General features: G+C 43.0%; 3 protein-coding genes across 13 annotated transcripts in view; 2 read left to right on the top strand and 1 right to left on the bottom strand.

Annotated features, from left to right (window-relative positions):
* Positions 1 to 13041, bottom strand: part of XYLB (xylulokinase) — a 142555-nt gene extending 129514 nt beyond the window's left edge. Inside the window, exons 1-6 of one of the 9 annotated variants that reach the window (XM_073334647.1) lie at positions 12758 to 12814; positions 11884 to 11959; positions 9071 to 9153; positions 4364 to 4433; positions 2871 to 2951; positions 1266 to 1352 (exon numbers count right to left, since the gene is read on the bottom strand). In XM_073334647.1, coding sequence (XP_073190748.1) covers positions 1266 to 1352; positions 2871 to 2951; positions 4364 to 4433; positions 9071 to 9153; positions 11884 to 11925 — 363 coding nt within the window. In that variant the 5' untranslated portion in view covers positions 11926 to 11959; positions 12758 to 12814. The other 8 variants (XM_073334650.1, XM_073334648.1, XM_073334652.1 and 5 more) reach the window with 8 other exon arrangements.
* The window catches only part of NUB1 (negative regulator of ubiquitin like proteins 1), a 374196-nt gene that overhangs the window by 292699 nt on the left and 64767 nt on the right, over positions 1 to 16730 (top strand). The gene's annotated exons all lie outside the window — the stretch shown is intronic.
* The window catches only part of C2H9orf152 (chromosome 2 C9orf152 homolog), a 29782-nt gene continuing 25381 nt past the window's right edge, over positions 12330 to 16730 (top strand). The window contains exons 1-3 of the mRNA XM_073334657.1: positions 12330 to 12578; positions 13380 to 13471; positions 14180 to 14375. Coding sequence (XP_073190758.1) covers positions 14327 to 14375 — 49 coding nt within the window. The 5' untranslated portion in view covers positions 12330 to 12578; positions 13380 to 13471; positions 14180 to 14326. The remainder of the gene's footprint in view (positions 12579 to 13379; positions 13472 to 14179; positions 14376 to 16730) is intronic.

The raw sequence follows: 16730 nt of genomic DNA, 5'->3' as shown, positions 1-16730 counted from the left end.
TGGGAATCAGGATATACACATTTAAGATTTGAATAGACCAGTTGTACAGATGTCTTCGTCAAATGTTTAAAAGTTCTTTCTGATCTCAAGGTGGGAAAGGCTGGTTTCAAGATGAAAAGGAGGACTTGTGGCACTTTAGAGACTAACAAATTTATTTGAGCATAAGCTTTCGTGAGCTACAGCTCACTTCATCGGATGCATGCAGTGGAAAATACAGTAGGGGGATTTATATACACAGAGAACATGAAACAATGGGTGTTACCATACAGACTGTAACAAGAGTGATCAGGTAAGGTGAGCTATTACCAGCAGGAGAGGGGGGAAAAAAAAAAAAAAAAAGCTTTTTGTAATGATAATCAAGGTGGGCCATTTCCAGCAGTTGACAAGAACATGTGAGGAACAGTAGGGGGGAAAATAAACATGGGGAAATAGTTTTATTTTGTGTAATGACACATCCACTCCCAGTCTTTATTCAAGTCTAATTTAATGGTGTCCAGTTTGCAAATTAATTCCAATTCAGCAGTCTGTCGCTGAAGTCTGCTTTTGAAGTTTTTTTGTTGAAGAATTGCCATTTTTAGGTCTGTAATCGAGTGACCAAAGAGATTGAAGTGTTCTCCAACTGGTTTTTGAATGTTCTAACTCTTGACGTCTGATTTGTGTCCATTTATTCTTTTGCGTAGAGACTGTCCAGATTGGCCAATGTACATGGCAGAGGGGCATTGCTGGCACATATCACGTTGGTAAATGTGCAGGTGAACGAGCCTCCTTTGCTTATACCTTTAAAGGAGAAGGCTTTTCAAATCTATGTCCACAAGCCACAAAACAACCCCAAGCAGCCACCCTGTGCACAGGAACTCCTTGGACCATAGTTTGAACCTTCAGAGATAAGTCTATCACGTTTCACGTAAGTATTCTTGCTAATAAAATCTTGTGAGTTGAATGGGAAATCAGATCTAAACATATTATCCATAATGGCAAAGATGTTAAAATAATATTAAGCTTTATAAAACAATAAATAGATCACTTGTCATACATTGTGGTGCTCACTGGGCGTTGCATGTTTTAACAAAATTGTATGCTGTCATGCCAGGGGAAGATGAAATACTGAAACCCCTGGGATATAGGAGAAAAAAAAGTATACTGCAGTGGCTTCTAACACAAACAAGCAAAGGGAATATTTTGGAAGGAAAAAGCAACTGTTAAGTGTCAGAAAGAGGAGTGTGTGTGCTCACTCTCCCTTCAAAGCTCTTCATTGCACGTATTACCTTTAGTAGCTGATGTAAAGGAAGATCAGGTGATAAATTCTTTAAAATTTGGCTGGCTCCTTCTTTCCAATACACGCTCCCATGTTGCTGTAAAGGATATACATTTTTAAATTAAAGATGGCACCCAGGATGTCAAATACAGATTCCAATCTGGATTTCGAACATTAAATGGAGGAGAACCATTTTCAAAGTGAGACACAAATTTATTGATTAATTAATTCATTAAACAGTTCACCTTTTTTGGAGACATCCAGGCCAATTAGATCATTTAATTACACTTCAAGAATGAGCAATGTATGTGCCAAATCATCAAATACAGGAGTTTGTCTGGCAAAAATGTAGACCATTAATTAAAGCAGCATCTAGTGGGCGCTTCTATAATATTGCTAGTTGCAGCTATTACCTTACCCAATGATTCTACCACAGAAGGGCAGCTATAAAGTGCAGCCAGGGCTCCACAGAATGACTTTCTGTCATTTTGGACCCGGCACACAGGGTTAGACTCTTTGTCTACTGATTAAAGCAGAGAAGTGGGAATCAAAATGCCTGGGTTCTTTAATCATATTCAAGGTACTTTGTCTGTCACTAATTCACTGTGTAACCCAGAGCAAGTCCCTTAGGCACCACTAATTTGGGGTATTCAACTTGAAACATATAGCCCCTGATTCTCTGAGCATCCAAACCTTTAGCTGAAGTCCATGGAAACTGCAAGAGTTCAGCACCTCTGATTAATCAGTCCTAGGAGTTTGAAGCTGAGCAACTGACAACTGATACACCAAAAATTAGTGGGCACTTTTGATAATGCCTGCCTTAATCTCTCTGCACTTCACTTTACACAACTGCAAAATGGGTCTAAGACTTGCTTACCTTACAGGCATGGTGTGAGGCTTAATTGATGAATGAATGTCTGAGCACTTTGACATCTTCAGAAGAAAGGCACTATGCAATATAGGCTAAATTAGAGAAGCCCTACACAAGTGCCTAAGCAAGAGGCACAGGGGGAGACATCCCCAGCACATTTACACACAAGGCAGCCATCGTTTGGTTTCCATTATTCCTGAATATGGTTTCCATTATGCCTGAGGATGCACCACCCAGCAAATGAAGAGCTCTGATTAGAGGGATGCTTGCTACACCTCGAATACATTTTACATGTTCAGCTCTTCACTACATTCCCCTCTCGTCGAGCGCCTGTGGAACAATCTTGCAGACACAGCTGCTCAAACTCCTCCATCATCTCCAAGCACGGCTCAGATTTGCAAAACCATAATAGAACCCCGTAAGTGTGAAGAATTTAAATGACTTGAAACCATCTAGTTGTACACACAGCTAGTCTATGTAACCATACTGTTATCCTTGTCCTCTCTGTCCTATCTCTTCGTGCAGTTGTATACAAGTTGCATCTTGTATTAAATTAGCTTTTAAGATCTTCAGGCAGAGTCTGTCTCTTATTATGTATTTGTACGGTGTCTGGTACAATGAAACTTTGATCCTAATTGAGTCCTTTAGATGCTATTGTAATACTCCTAAATAATAAGTATCATTATTCCTTAATACTCTGTTGAGGACATACAATATAACTAATTTTTCCCTTTAAAAACTAACCTGTCCAGCTCCAGAAAAAGCTCTCACATGAGAGAACTTAAAACCAGAAGACTTCATCTTTTCCAAGATCATATCCAGAGCCTACAAGAACAAACAGAATCAAGAGTGATTGTAATGAGCTACCAAATTATGCACACTCACAATCCTCAGAATTAAATTGTAAGTATCTGTCATCACTGATAAGGGTTCAGTAACAGATAATGAAAAATTAGCTAATGACTAGGGATTTTTTGAGAAATTGAATGCATTAGTTTATTAAGCAGGAGCCCATTTTAAAAAAGAGAACTACACAAAAAAAATTCTTCAAACAGGTTGAATCACAAAGGACAAATCATTACATCTTGGCTCTTGTTTGGTCTTCAGTGGGTTCCAATATATGAAAGAGACATTGTTGAGGTTGATAGATGAAAAATGGGACAATTTATTTGTTCTTACAGTTGGAAAACCTATGCAATTCTTTGTGGGGCAAAGTCCAATCTTGGAAGATGCTGAGCATCCTCAACTCCCACTGATTTCAGTGGGAGCTATGGACGTTCAGCACCTCTGAAATTCAGATGATTTATTCAGATACCTAAATATGGATTTAAATGCTTAACCTTTAGACACTCAAGTCTGAAAATTTTGCCCTTGCCATGAGATTTTCAAAGGACACTCTGAAGTAATTTAAGACCAAAAATTAATTTACCTTTACACTTTCATTGCTGTGACCTAGATTTTGCCACCCTTACTCATGACGTCACTAGACAAGTTGCCTTAGTAGGACTACTTACATAGTAAGATTCTACTCAATGTGAGTACAGGTTACAGAATCTGGACCTACATGAGTAATTTTTTTCTGGATCATGAATATATGCTTTTAGAATACAAAAAGAAATCATCAGTATTTTAAGCTAAACATTTTCTACCATTATCATAAAGGGCCTGCACTACAAAGTTTTATGATCAGCTGCTGCAGAACCAGCCAGCCAACCAGCAGAAGGAAACAAAAACTGGCTAATAAATCTTATTCTCAGAGGATGAAATTAACTCTGATGTTGCACAAACGAAGAAGTAAACAAAGCAAAGCCAGACTGGCTCCTCTTCCATATGAAACAAAGACAGCAAACAAAGAATGTTTTCCCAATTAAAAAAGAAGGAAAATTAGCCAAATTCTATCCAGCAGATGCAATATTTATTCATGGCTGGGCTGAAATCCGTTCAAAATCAGTGATGAAAGAACTTCTATTTTTCATGTATCTAGTATTAAAAACAATGGAGAGTGAAGAAACAAAAGCATAACAATTTAAGAACTCCAGCTTCGCTTATTCATGATGTGAAAATTTGCATTTCAATGAGATAGATCTGCATGCAAAAGAAATAGAAAACAAGCAAACGAAACACCTTAGCTTGAATGACAATCTTAATGGCTGCTCATAATTATAATCCTGAGTTAAGAAGATGAATCATAAGAACACAAATATACTCAGGCAACCAAAATTAAAACATGTTCTTACCTTGACCCACATTAACACAGGAGAAGTCACTGTCAGCTTATCACTGTGGACGTGGACACCGCAATGAGTCCTGCAGAAAGACAGTATTTTCTCTTGAGATGGGAGGGGAACCTGTCTTTTTTCACATTTGGTTCATTTTTCACCCTCCAAGCAGTTTTTTCAAATGATCATTTATGATCAAAGAACACACAGTACTATTTAGTACACAGCAAGGATAAAAACAAAGTTAGAAAATTCAGCCTGCTCTCTGGAACTAACATTTTGATATTTTGACTAGTCACAGAGAAAAAAAAATAAAGAAGTCCCTGATCCTGCAGTGAGATCTAAGAGGGTAGACTCCTACATTTGCTCAGTACTTTGAAGTCACTGAGGCTCTGCATAGTTGGAAGGGTCCGCCTGCACAGATCTCATGCAGCAGTAAACTCTTGGTCTTTTATATTCATGCTAGTGTCCTACAAGGCAATTTGACACTAAAAGCCAAATATCACACAAAGACGATCCAAAGTGAGCCCTTGTCTACACTATAAATTACTTCGGTACATCTTACATCACTCAGGGGTGTGAATAATCCACACCCCGAGTGACATAATTTATACCGACCTAAGAGCTGGTGTAGACAGTGCTGTGTTGGGGGGGGCACGGGGAGCTCCCCACCAATTTTTCCCAGTTGGTGCTCCAGCCCCGGAGCACCCATGGAGTCGGTGCCTATGATGGCTGGCGCCGGAATGCTGCCCCTAGAAATGTGCCGTCCCAAGCAAGTGCTTGCTTTGCTGGTGCCTAGAGCCGGCCCTGATAGCTGGATCAGTGCAGCTGCACCACCGTAAATGATGTAGTGCAGACAAAGCCTTAGTGTGCAAAATGTGTGTGTGCATGATACTTTATGTCACAGTTCAGGGCAACTGCACCTGTATCTCCCCTCGGTGGTTCAGCAAAGGCACCAACTCTCAGTCTTCCAGCTCCCCACTTGTTGCCTCTCTTGGATGCAGACATCTGTCTCTCTCCCTTCTGACCTACAGTTCCCTGCCTTCACTGCATAATTCCCAGCCTAAACATTCTTCCCAAACAAACCTGCTTGCTTTCTCTTTAGAGAATGATAAGAGTGATTGCTACAGATATAAGTGCCACACAGAGTTTTCTAAGCAGGCCTACTTTATTCTTAATGTACAAAGCAATAGAGAGAAAACATACGAAAAACAATAAAAGAATCTACATGCATGCTAATTAGCCTACCAGAGTACATCCCAATTCTAACATGGGTTCTGGCAGGATAAGTCTTTCAACACCCCCACCCACTGTAAGGAAGTCCTTTTGGTTACAAGTTTCAGAGTAGCAGCCGTGTTAGTCTGTATCCTTAAAAAGAAAAGGAGTACTTGTGGCACCTTAGAGACTAACAAATTTATTAGAGCATAAGCTTTTGTGAACTACAGTTCACTTCTTCGGATGCATACAGTGGAAAATATAGTGGGGAGATTTTATATACACAGAGAATATGAAACAATGGGTGTTACCATACAGACTGTAACAAGAGTGATCAGGAAAGGTGAGCTATTACCAGCAGGACAGCGGGGGCGAGCGGGGATTGTAGTTGTAAGTATGCTTGATAGAGATCTTGTAGGTGTTTGTCTCTGTCTGAGGGGTTGGAGCAAATGTGGTTGTATCGTAGACCTTGGGTGTAGAAAACAGATCATGTGGTGTGGTCTGGATGAAAGCTGGAGGCATGTAGATAAGTACAGCGGTCAGTAGGTTTCTGGTATAGGGTGGTGGTTATGTGACCATCGCTTATTAGTGCCATAGTGTCCAGGAAGTGGATCTCATATGTGGACTGGTCCAGGCTGAGGTTGATAGTGGGATGGAAATTGCTGAAATCATGGTGGAATTCCTCAAGGGCTTCTTTACCATGGGTCCAGATGATGAAGATGTCATCAATGTAGCGCAAGTAGAGCAGGGACATTAGAGGACGAGAGCTGAGGAAGCGTTGTTCTAAGTCAGCCATAAAAATGTTGGCATACTGTGGGGCCATGCGGGTACCCATAGCAGTGCCACTGATTTGAAGGTATACGTTGTCCCCAAATGTGAAATAGTTATAGGTGAGGACAAAGTCACAAAGTTCAGACACCAGGTTTGCCGTGACATTATCGGGGATACTGTTCCTGACAGCTTGTAGTCCATCTTTGTGTGGAATGTTGGTGTCGAGGGCTTCTACATCCATAGTGGCTAGGGTTGTGTTTTCAGGAAGATCACCGATGGATTGTAGTTTCCTCAGGAAGTCAGTGGTGTCTCGAAGGTAGCTGGGAGTGCTGGTAGCATAGGGCCTGAAGAGGGAGTCTACATAGCCAGACAATCCTGCTGTCAGGATGCCAATGCCTGAGATGATGGGGCGTCCAGGATTTCCAGGTTTATGGATCTTGGGCAGCAGATAGAATACCCCTGGTCGGGGTTCTAGGGGTGTATCTGTGCGGATTTGTTCTTGTGCTTTTTCAGGGAGTTTCTTGAGCAGATGGTGTAGTTTCTTTTCGTAACCCTCAGTGGGATCAGAGGGTAATGGCTCAGACAGAGACAAACACCTACAAGATCTCTATCAAGCATTCTTACAACTACAATACTCACCTGCTGAAGTGAAGAAACAGATTGACAGAGCCAGAAGAGTACCCAGAAGTCACCTACTACAGGTCAGGCCCAACAAAGAAAATAACAGAAAACCATTAGCCATCACCTTCAGCCCCCAACTAAAACCTTTCCAATGCACCATCAAGGATCTACAACCTATCCTGAAGGACAACCCATCACTCTCACAGATCTTGGGAGACAGGCCAGTCCATGCTTACAGACAGCCCCCCAACCTGAAGCAAATATTCACCAGCAACCACACACCAAAAACACTAACCCAGGAACCTATCCTTGCAACAAAGCCCGTTGCCAACTGTGTCCACATATCTATTCAGGGGACACCATCATAGAGCCTAATCACATCAGCCACAATATCAGAGGCTCGTTCACCTTCACAACCACCAATGTGATAAATGCCATCATGTGCCAGCAATGCCCCTCTGCCATGTACATTGGTCAAACTGGACAGTCTCTAAGCAAAAAAAATAAATGGACACAAATCAGACGTCAAGAATTATAACATTAAAAACCAGTGCCCCCGCCCGCCCCCCCCCAGTGCTCTCCTGCCGGTAATAGCTCACCTTTCCTGATCACTCTTGTTACAGTCTGTATGGTAACACCCATTGTTTCATGTTCTCTGTGTATATAAAATCTCCCTACTATATTTTCCACTGTATGCATCTGATGAAGTCAGCTGTAGCTCACGAAAGCTTATGTTCTAATAAATTTGTTAGTCTCTAAGGTGCCACAAGTACTCCTTTTCTTTTGGTTTCAAGCTCATCACAGCTACAGCTGAGAACAAGCACACTCATACAATGTTCAGTTCCCTTTTAGTTCAGGGGTCTCTGAACTGGAGTTTCCAGAAGCAGGTAATTAGTACACAATGGGTCTCTCCCTCCAGGGCATATCTTCAAAAGGTTGGCTTCAGAGTATGAATTTGCATTCCCATCACCCCAAGCGATTTCCTAGGGAATCCACATTTTGTTCCAAAAAGACTTTCTGAAGTTCCTAATATCTTCCAGATATTGCATTAATCTTGTCTTCCTGATAAAGAAGTCCCATACAATCTCACAATAGTACATAAACATTTGCATTCTAATACAATGTACCCCAAAGTTATTAACATTAATTCAATAAGGTTTAACTTAATTCAATAAAGTTCACTCAAGATATTATAGGACATTGTCAGTCTGCCACACTGTACACCTACTGCAGCTATTTGTGATTATTAAGTTTACTCATATAAACTGAGTAAGTGCATATGCAAACAGCTAATCCGGCACCTAAATCCTGTTCTTAAATAAAGGACATGGAGTTTTTGATGCACCAATTAAACTTGGTCTGTCAGTCATAACACCTTTTTAACTTCCTAATGTTTACCATCAAAGGTTTCATATCACAGCATGGGTGAAATCCACTTCTTGTCATATAAAATTTGAGCAAACAGGTTTTGTGCGAAAAGTCTGTGAGCTTGCAAGATGGAATGTATACACTCCAGACTACAGATTGGAGTAGCAGGCACTACCCTCCTACATCCCGAGAGCATTTTTGGTCAATGGATCTACTCCAGCATATTCCGAAAGGTCCTTTCCAAACCTTATTTGGTGTTGGCATGGCATCCCCTTCCCAAACACAAAGGCAGTATTGCCAACCCTCAATTTTCAAAATTCATGAGCCATCCCCAAAAAACTCATGAGATTGGCTTAAAAATCAGGAGCTTTTAAAAAAAAAAATGATAAATTAGGGGGTACTTGGTATTTGCTTTTCAGTTTCTGGTCTTTTAGAATGCACTCATTTCATGTTTTCAAGTTTTTTGCCACAATCATGAAAGCTAACATCTTTCTTTCTTAAATGAAAGCTGAGATTCTCCTGCAATCAGAGGATTCCAGGAGCTGAGGCTTTAAGAACAGCACTAAATGTCACAAGCGTTTACATCACCTTTGCAGTGTGGCCAAATACCACACACAGAGACAAGCTGGAAACTCTGTTCATGCCTCCACACTCAGTAGATCCATGGGGTGTAACTGGGGTGAAGGCCCTTCAAAGGTACACCACATTGGACTGAACATCACACTAACTGAATAAAATTCAAAAACATACCCAAATTCCGGAAGGTCTTTGTCGAAATGAATGTTATCCTCATAGATGACTCTCAGCTGCTCATCAATGGCAATAACTTTAAGCTGAAAGAAATCAAAAGTGAACAAAAATGTAGGCCTACATTTTCAAAAGGAGGATCGTTTGTAAAGAGTGGGTTCTCAGCAATTTCTGAAAACCAGGCTCCTTCAAGGTGTCTCAAACTGGGTACCCAAAATTACTATAAGCACTAGCGAAGCACTGCAGCTGGCTAGCTTCAGAATCAGGAAGGCAATGCTATGTCAGTAATATCTGGTTCACATTTAGAAGTTCATCTTAGCAACTGTAAAAATGAGAAACTTTTTTAAAATGACAGCTTAAATTATGCAGACGTGAACAGCTTAGGCCCCACATACATAAGGAAGAGCTTTCCAGTCACTGATGGGAAGAATTTTTTTTTCTGGACAATTGTCATTTGTATAATACCAGCAAGGTTCAGAAACAGCCAATGTGTGTCCATGCACCATATCAGCACTTCTCTGAAGTGCTACCTTGCCCTCCAGAATCTCAGATTTCACTTAAAAACAAAAATGTAAGGCCTTGTCTGCACAACAAAGTCAATGTAAGGCAGCTTACATGGACCTAACTATGGAGGTGTACACACTACAATGCTCCTCCCACCGATGCAACTCACCCGCTACGCCGACCTAATAAAACCACCTCAGCAAGAGGCGTAGCGCTTAGGTTAACATAGTTAAGGTGATGCATTGTCAATGTAGACACTGCGTTGCTTACGCTGACTCAAGTGGCCTCCAGGAGGTGTGCCACAACGCCCACCATGACCACTCAGGTCACTGTTTTGAACTCCACTGCCCTGCAGCCAGGTAAACAGGTATACACCCCTCCTCTTTTAAAGCCTTGGGAATTTTTTAAATTGTTCTTCCTGTTTGCTCGGGGTGGAGAGCTAACATAGCTACTGCCCAGTGGACTGTGCTGGCTCCATGCAGAAAACATGGTTCTGCCTGGTGTATGCTGGAGGTGGTGGATCTCCAAGGTCTGTGAGGAGAGGAGGCTGTGCAGTTACAGCTGTGCTCCAACTGCAGGAACTTTGACATCTACTGCCAGATCACTCAGGACACTCGGGACAGCTCACTTCATCGGATGCTCAAATAAATTTGTTAGTCTCTAAGGTGCCACAAGTACTCCTTTTTCTTTTTGCAACGTTAACTATTTTCTCATAAGAGAGTGAGAGGGAGGATCACAGATCCAGAATTTACAGTGTGATGTCTCAAGTTTCTGACTTTTTTTCTCCAATCACAGAGCCTAGATCATACTGAAGCCCAACCAACAGGCAGTCAAACTTAAGTAGCCTAGTGGAGCACACATGATCATACTTTTAACATACTTTGTACAATGTACAGAGAGTGGCATATTATTCTGGCAATTCACATGGACTGAGCTTATTTTGAGGGTGGAGAGATGAAGCATGTCACCATCGATGTCACTCCACTGCTGTTGCACTAACGCAAATCATTATTGTGTTGCATCCGATGAAGTGAGCTGTAGCTCACGAAAGCTTACGGCTCAAATAAATTGGTTAGTCTCTAAGGTGCCACAAGTACTCCTTTTCTTTCTGCGAATACAGACTAACACGGATGTTACTCTGAAACCTGTGTAGATACACTGCATCAGTGGAAAAAGTGACTCGCACTGGTATAGCTTACCCTGATTTGGTAAACTATGCTGGTACAAATCACTTTTTACACTGCTGCAGCACATCCACAGTGATAGTTTGCACCAGTGCAGCAACATCTGTGCTTAAATCTCCAGTGCAGACAAATGTTACATATCTTCATTAAATTAGTTCCCCAGATTTCTCAACTAGGCATGACCCAAATAAGTAAACTCTGCATACTTCCAAGCAAAGAGAGACCCTACATTCTGTGGCATTTCTCTGTTGGTTAGTAACACAATAATGTTGGAATGTCATATCCAATCAATTCCAAAAATTCAGAGAATATTCTATGCATCCATGGGCACAACCCCATTGATTTTGGTGCTAATCAGAACACCAAAAAAGCCTGATTCAGAGGAAAATTAGGGTCCCCAGACTGCTTGGTGCTAAGGAAGAGAAAGTTCTCTGCCATCACCTACTGCTGCTTACACATATCAAAGGTAGAAGCTTAATTTTCTGCATGGGGAAACTGTAGCCTGGATTCTAACAGAAATAAGAGAAGCGGGCAATGGGGGGGAACACAAGAAGCCACTGCCATGGCAGAGGGGGATATGAGGGGGACACAACCTCTGGCATAAGAGAGGAAGTGGCGGGAGTAATAAAAGGGCATAGAAAGGTGACACACAGGGAGTTTGGGGGAGAGAGAGAATGGAGGAATACAAGAAGCCCCTAGCGCGTGCAATGAGTTCAGCCTACAGAAGCTAGGAAGTGCACAACCTTCAAGTGTGTATGCATGTTGCTGCACACATTAAAGCACAGGAGACATAAAACACCTGTGACGAGACAGAAATTTAACTAGTAGTTTCTACCCCTTCTTCCCTTTATTTCCCTCTCTTCAGTTTGAAGGGGGGCAGGATAATGTAAAATCAGTGGGCCAAATTTGGACATTAGTACTATTGACCTTTGATTTGTAATTCCAGGAACCCAGTGAACCGAGAATCCAGTCAGAATTTCTACTGACTTGCAGTTTTCTGGAGATCAGCAGTTTCTATTTAGATACTGTTACTGCATATCAGTGAAAATATTTTGCTTATTATCAAAAATATATTGCTAAAAACAAAGCAAGGAAAATACAGATGAGAAAAGCAGACGTTACTCTAACCATTGAAGCCCCGAGTTTCACAGGCGCCCGGTCTGGAAGCATTGGATACAACAGCCAAAGTCATCTGCCAACAGCACTATGGGATGAAGCGCAAGAAACGTGGACAGACTTTGTGCCTGCCCCCACTAGGGTGACCAGACAGCAACTGTGAAAAATCGGGACATGGGGTGGAGGGTAATAGGCACCTATATAAGACAACGCCCCAAATATCGGGACTGTCCCTATAAAATCGGGACAGCTGGTCACCCTAGCCCCCACCCTCCATGAACCAAATCAAAATCCTGGCTCCAATCTAACCCCAAATCTTGCACAGGTCCAGCTATGAACTCTGCACTTCGCCCAGGCACGCAGTCGGAGTCTCCGCCTCACCTGCCCCCACCCACGCCTCTGACCCTACTCCTCCCGCAGCGGGGGCTTTTTTCCACCCGCCAGCAGGGCCCACCTCCTAGCCCAGGGGGCGACTACGGTAGTCAGGCTGTTGCGGCGGGATCCCCATCCGGCTGCCAGGCGGACCCCACCCCCTTACGGCTCACAGACGGGCCCCTTCTACAGAACGGCCCCTGCTCCCGGACGAACCCCCTGCCCCACACGCAGAGGGCCCGGGGCGGGGGGGGGGGCTAATGACACTGACTGGGGAGTAGCCCAGGCTCTGCCTCCCCCGGGCCGGGCGCCCTCCCGAGCGGCTGCTCCGTCAGGTCACTGCGAAGGGGGCGGAAACCGGGGGCTGGGCTCGGGCTCTTCCTCTCACAGCCGAAGCGGGTTGTGCACAGCCGCCAGCGCCTCCTTACCCAGCCGCCGGGGGCTCGGGCCTGGCCGCTCCGCCCGGGGAACGGCGAGAGCCTCGGGGAGGCGGAGCCGCCCGCCGCCCCCGTACCTGCTGGGTGCTGAAGTCCCATCCCAAGTACCAGGGAGCTTCGGAGGCGGCCATGCTGGGCTGGATTTCCAAGAAGGCCAGGCGAAGAGGCTGCAGTAACCGGCAGCCGGCCTCCCCCCGCCCGGCCCCTCCGCGCGCGCGCGGGTGTGGTGGGGGGAAACTGCCCGAACAGCCCACGCGGAGCCCGGCCCCTCCGCGCGCGCGCGGGTGTGGTGGGGGGAAACTGCCCGAACAGCCCACGCGGAGCCCGGCCCCTCCGCTCGTCACACTCAACAGGCGGGGGGGGGCGGAACTGTCCTAACGGCCGGTCAGCGTGTGACACAGATGGGGGCGGGGAGCGACCTGCCCTAACGGCCCCTCAGCATTTGGCACTGACGGGGGGGTGGGAGGGGAACTGCCCTAGCAGCCCCTCAGCATGTGACATTGACAGGGGGGACTTGCCTTAATGACCCCTCAGCATGTGTGACACTGATGGGGGGAGCTGCCCTAATGGACCCTCAGCAAGTGACATTGACTTGCCCTAATGCACCCTCAGCATGTGACACTGATGGGGGGGGGGGGAGAACAGCTGAGATAGAGGGAAAGAAATTTTACACTAAAAAATCTTTTTAAAAATCTAAAGTTGTGATCCTGCAATCAAACCTGCATCTAAGCAGCGTTACCGTGTAGTGATTGGGTCTCTGCACAGATGCAGAGGTCTCATATACAACACAGGTAGGGATTTTTTTTTAAAAAAGCATTAATTTTAACAATAATTATACAGTGTTGCCAATACTGCTGATTTTGTCATTACTTGGAATAAACGGTATTTTCTTAAAGCCCCATCTCAGTAAGTAAAATGATCTTAGTTAGCATAAGAATCTGAAAAAAGAAAAGGAGGACTTGTGGCACCTTAGAGACTAACAAATTGATTTGAGCATAAGCTTTTGTGAGCTACAGCTCACTTCATCGGATGCATGCAGTGGAAAATACAGTAGGGGGATTTATATACACAGAGAACATGAAACAATGGGTGTTACCATACACACTGTAAGGAGAGTGATCAGGTAAGGTGAGCTATTACCAGCAAAGGGGGGGAGGAACCTTTTGTAGTGATAATCAAGGTGGACCATTTCCAACAGTTGACAAGAACGTCTGAGGAACAGCAGGTGGGGGAGAAACATGGGGAAATAGTTTTACTTTGTGTAATGACACATCCACTCCCAGTCTTTATTCAAGCCTTAAGTTAATGGTGTCCAGTTTGCAAATTAATTCCAATTCAGCAGTCTCTCGTTGGAGTCTGGTTTTGAAGTTTTTTTGTAGAAGGATTGCCACTTTTAGGTCTGTAATCAAGTGACCAAAGAGATTGAAGTGTTCTCTGACTGGTTTTTGAATGTTATAATTCTTGATATCTGATTTGTGTCCATTTATTCTTTTACATAGAGACTGTCCAGTTTGGCCAATGTACATGGCAGAGGGGCATTGCTGGCACATGATGGCACATATCACAGTGGTAGATGTGCAGGTGAACGAGCCTCTGATGGTGTGGCTGATGTGATTAGGCCCTATGATGGTGTCCCCTGAATAGATATGTGGACACTGTTGGCAATGGGCTTTGTTGCAAGAATAGGTTTCCTGGGTAAGTGGTTCTGTTGTGTGGTTGCTGGTGAGTATTCGCTTCAGAATCTGAGTTATCATTTTTAAGTAACTTTGAAGCCCTCATGATTTCAGAAAAGAGCTTGAAAGCCTGAACCCTAAATACTCAATGCCCAGAAGATTAAAAAAAACTCAAATTTAATTTTAAAAAATCTCATGACTTTTATCCAATCTACTGATTTTTGGAGACCTGATGCATGTTTTTTTTTAATGCCTTGGGTTGACAGTACAATTATTAAAATCTCAACTAAATGCACCCAAAAAATCTTTAAACAAAAAAGAGTAACATTTAAAAGCTACCTGAAATTGTATCTAAAATGAGGGATCCTCTCTCCAAATGAATGAGAGAATTGGCAACCTGTGCCTTAGGACCTGATTCTGCAAACTTTTATTTGCATAGTCCTGGGAAGTTAGGAGTTAAATTCCTTTGAGGATCTGGGTCATAGTGTTTACTACCTGCAGAAGTCCCACTGAAGTGAATGGGACTATCACAGTTTAAAGAGACAACAAGCATGATCATAAGTAAGGCTGTGTGTCTGTCACAGAGGTCATGGATTCCTTGATTTTCCATGACTTCTACAGAGGCCGGTGCTGGCTCAGGGGCCCCAACTCTGCCTCCCCTCCCCACACACACACCAGCAGGGGTCCCAGGCTGCACGCTGCCACACCCCCAGCACAGGTCCCGGGCCATCCCGCAGTGGACCCGCGGTCCCCCGTCCCAAATTTTAGTTAGGGGTATATAGTAAAAGTCTTGGAGAGGTCACGGGCTGTGAATTTTTGTCTCACTACTGCCCGTGACCTGTCCATGACTTTTACTAAAAATATCCGTGACTAAAATGTAGCTTTATTCATAAGCATAAGATCATGAGCAAAGCACCCTCCTCAGAGTGCGCTGGGTAGGCTTTTGTCTCACGTTCTCCCCTTGTGCAGGGGCTACTTAGGAACCTGAAAATTAAGTGTTTTTTTTTTTTTTCAGATAATAATTTAGCAATTAGCTGATAGGAATACTGTATCTAATTCCTATATAAAAAAAGAATTAAATAAATATTAGACCCACTCAGCTCTAATACTAATATATTCACATCTTGTGTCAAGTCACTTAAGGTACATTGCTTAGGTTTAAAATTTTAATGTATATTCTTAGTTTGTTACTAACTCTTGAATACAGCAATTGAAACAATTGTAGAAAAATCTAGATTATTTTCTATCACTTTTTTTGCAGTTCACCAACCGTCGAATAGATCATTTAACTTTAGAAACATCCTACTAGGGCAAGGCCCCCTGAGTTTATACTGCACCTGCCTGGGGCTCTAGGGATGTTACCTCACTACAAAAAATAGACTAGAAACTGACCTTAAACAGGAGTGAAACTGACACTTTCAAGTCACTTTCATAGTATTGGGAATCCCAAATGTTCAAAAATCATGAATCAGGCTCACCAAAATCAAGAGATTTAAAGCCAATCATGAGATTAAGTAAAAATAATAGATTTGGTGTTCTTTTTATTTGCCATCTGCTTGTTGAGCCTCTAGGGTGCACTGGGGTCACATTTCAAAGCTTCTTCTACAGCTACGAGGGCTAGAAACTTCATTTTTCTTTAAGAATGAAAGCTGAAATCATCACATATCCACTTGACTCCAGGAGCTGGGGCTTTAAGGAAAACAATAATTATCATGAGACTCATGACAAAATAATGAGAGTTGGCAACACTACTTTTGCTTCTATATAAAGGCTGGTTACTTTCCTGAAGGCTCTTAAGCACAACACCACAGTGATTAAGTTGCAGTTCTCACATGCGAATATTTAAAACCAAACACCAAGAAAATTCCACATTTTAAAATTGAGGAAAAAATTGAGACTGTGAGGTATATCAGGGCACTGCAGGTAGGAAAGGAAAATAAACAGGCACAGGAGCTCTGGGCAGCTCTTCCTCTTGAAAAAAAGTTGGAGGGTCAAATCTTCCAGTCCTTAATCCAGTAAAATTTCTATTACCATCAGCGTCTCCACTCATAGATATTAACATGTGTTCAATAACTACATACTTCATACTTAAATATCTGAGCCATCTTAACTAGGGCTACACATTTTATACACATTGGCTTAGGGACTACATTTTCTGGCATATTCTGAACAGTGCTGTGCACATAGATGGTGCCCAGTGAATAATACAAATAATGACAATAATTGATGACTTTATGGACTCTGAGTAACAGCCGTGTTAGTCTGTATTCGCAAAAAGAAAAGGAGTACTTGTGGCACCTTAGAGACTAACCAATTTATTTGAGCATAAGCTTTCGTGAGCTACAGCTCACTTCATCGGATGCATACTGTGGAAAAT

The sequence above is a fragment of the Lepidochelys kempii genome, chromosome 2, assembly GCF_965140265.1.
Source record: "Lepidochelys kempii isolate rLepKem1 chromosome 2, rLepKem1.hap2, whole genome shotgun sequence".
In the NCBI taxonomy this organism is placed as follows: Eukaryota; Metazoa; Chordata; order Testudines; family Cheloniidae; genus Lepidochelys; species Lepidochelys kempii.
The sequence above is the reverse complement of the archived record's forward strand: the minus strand, read 5'-3'. Positions and strand labels throughout refer to the sequence as shown.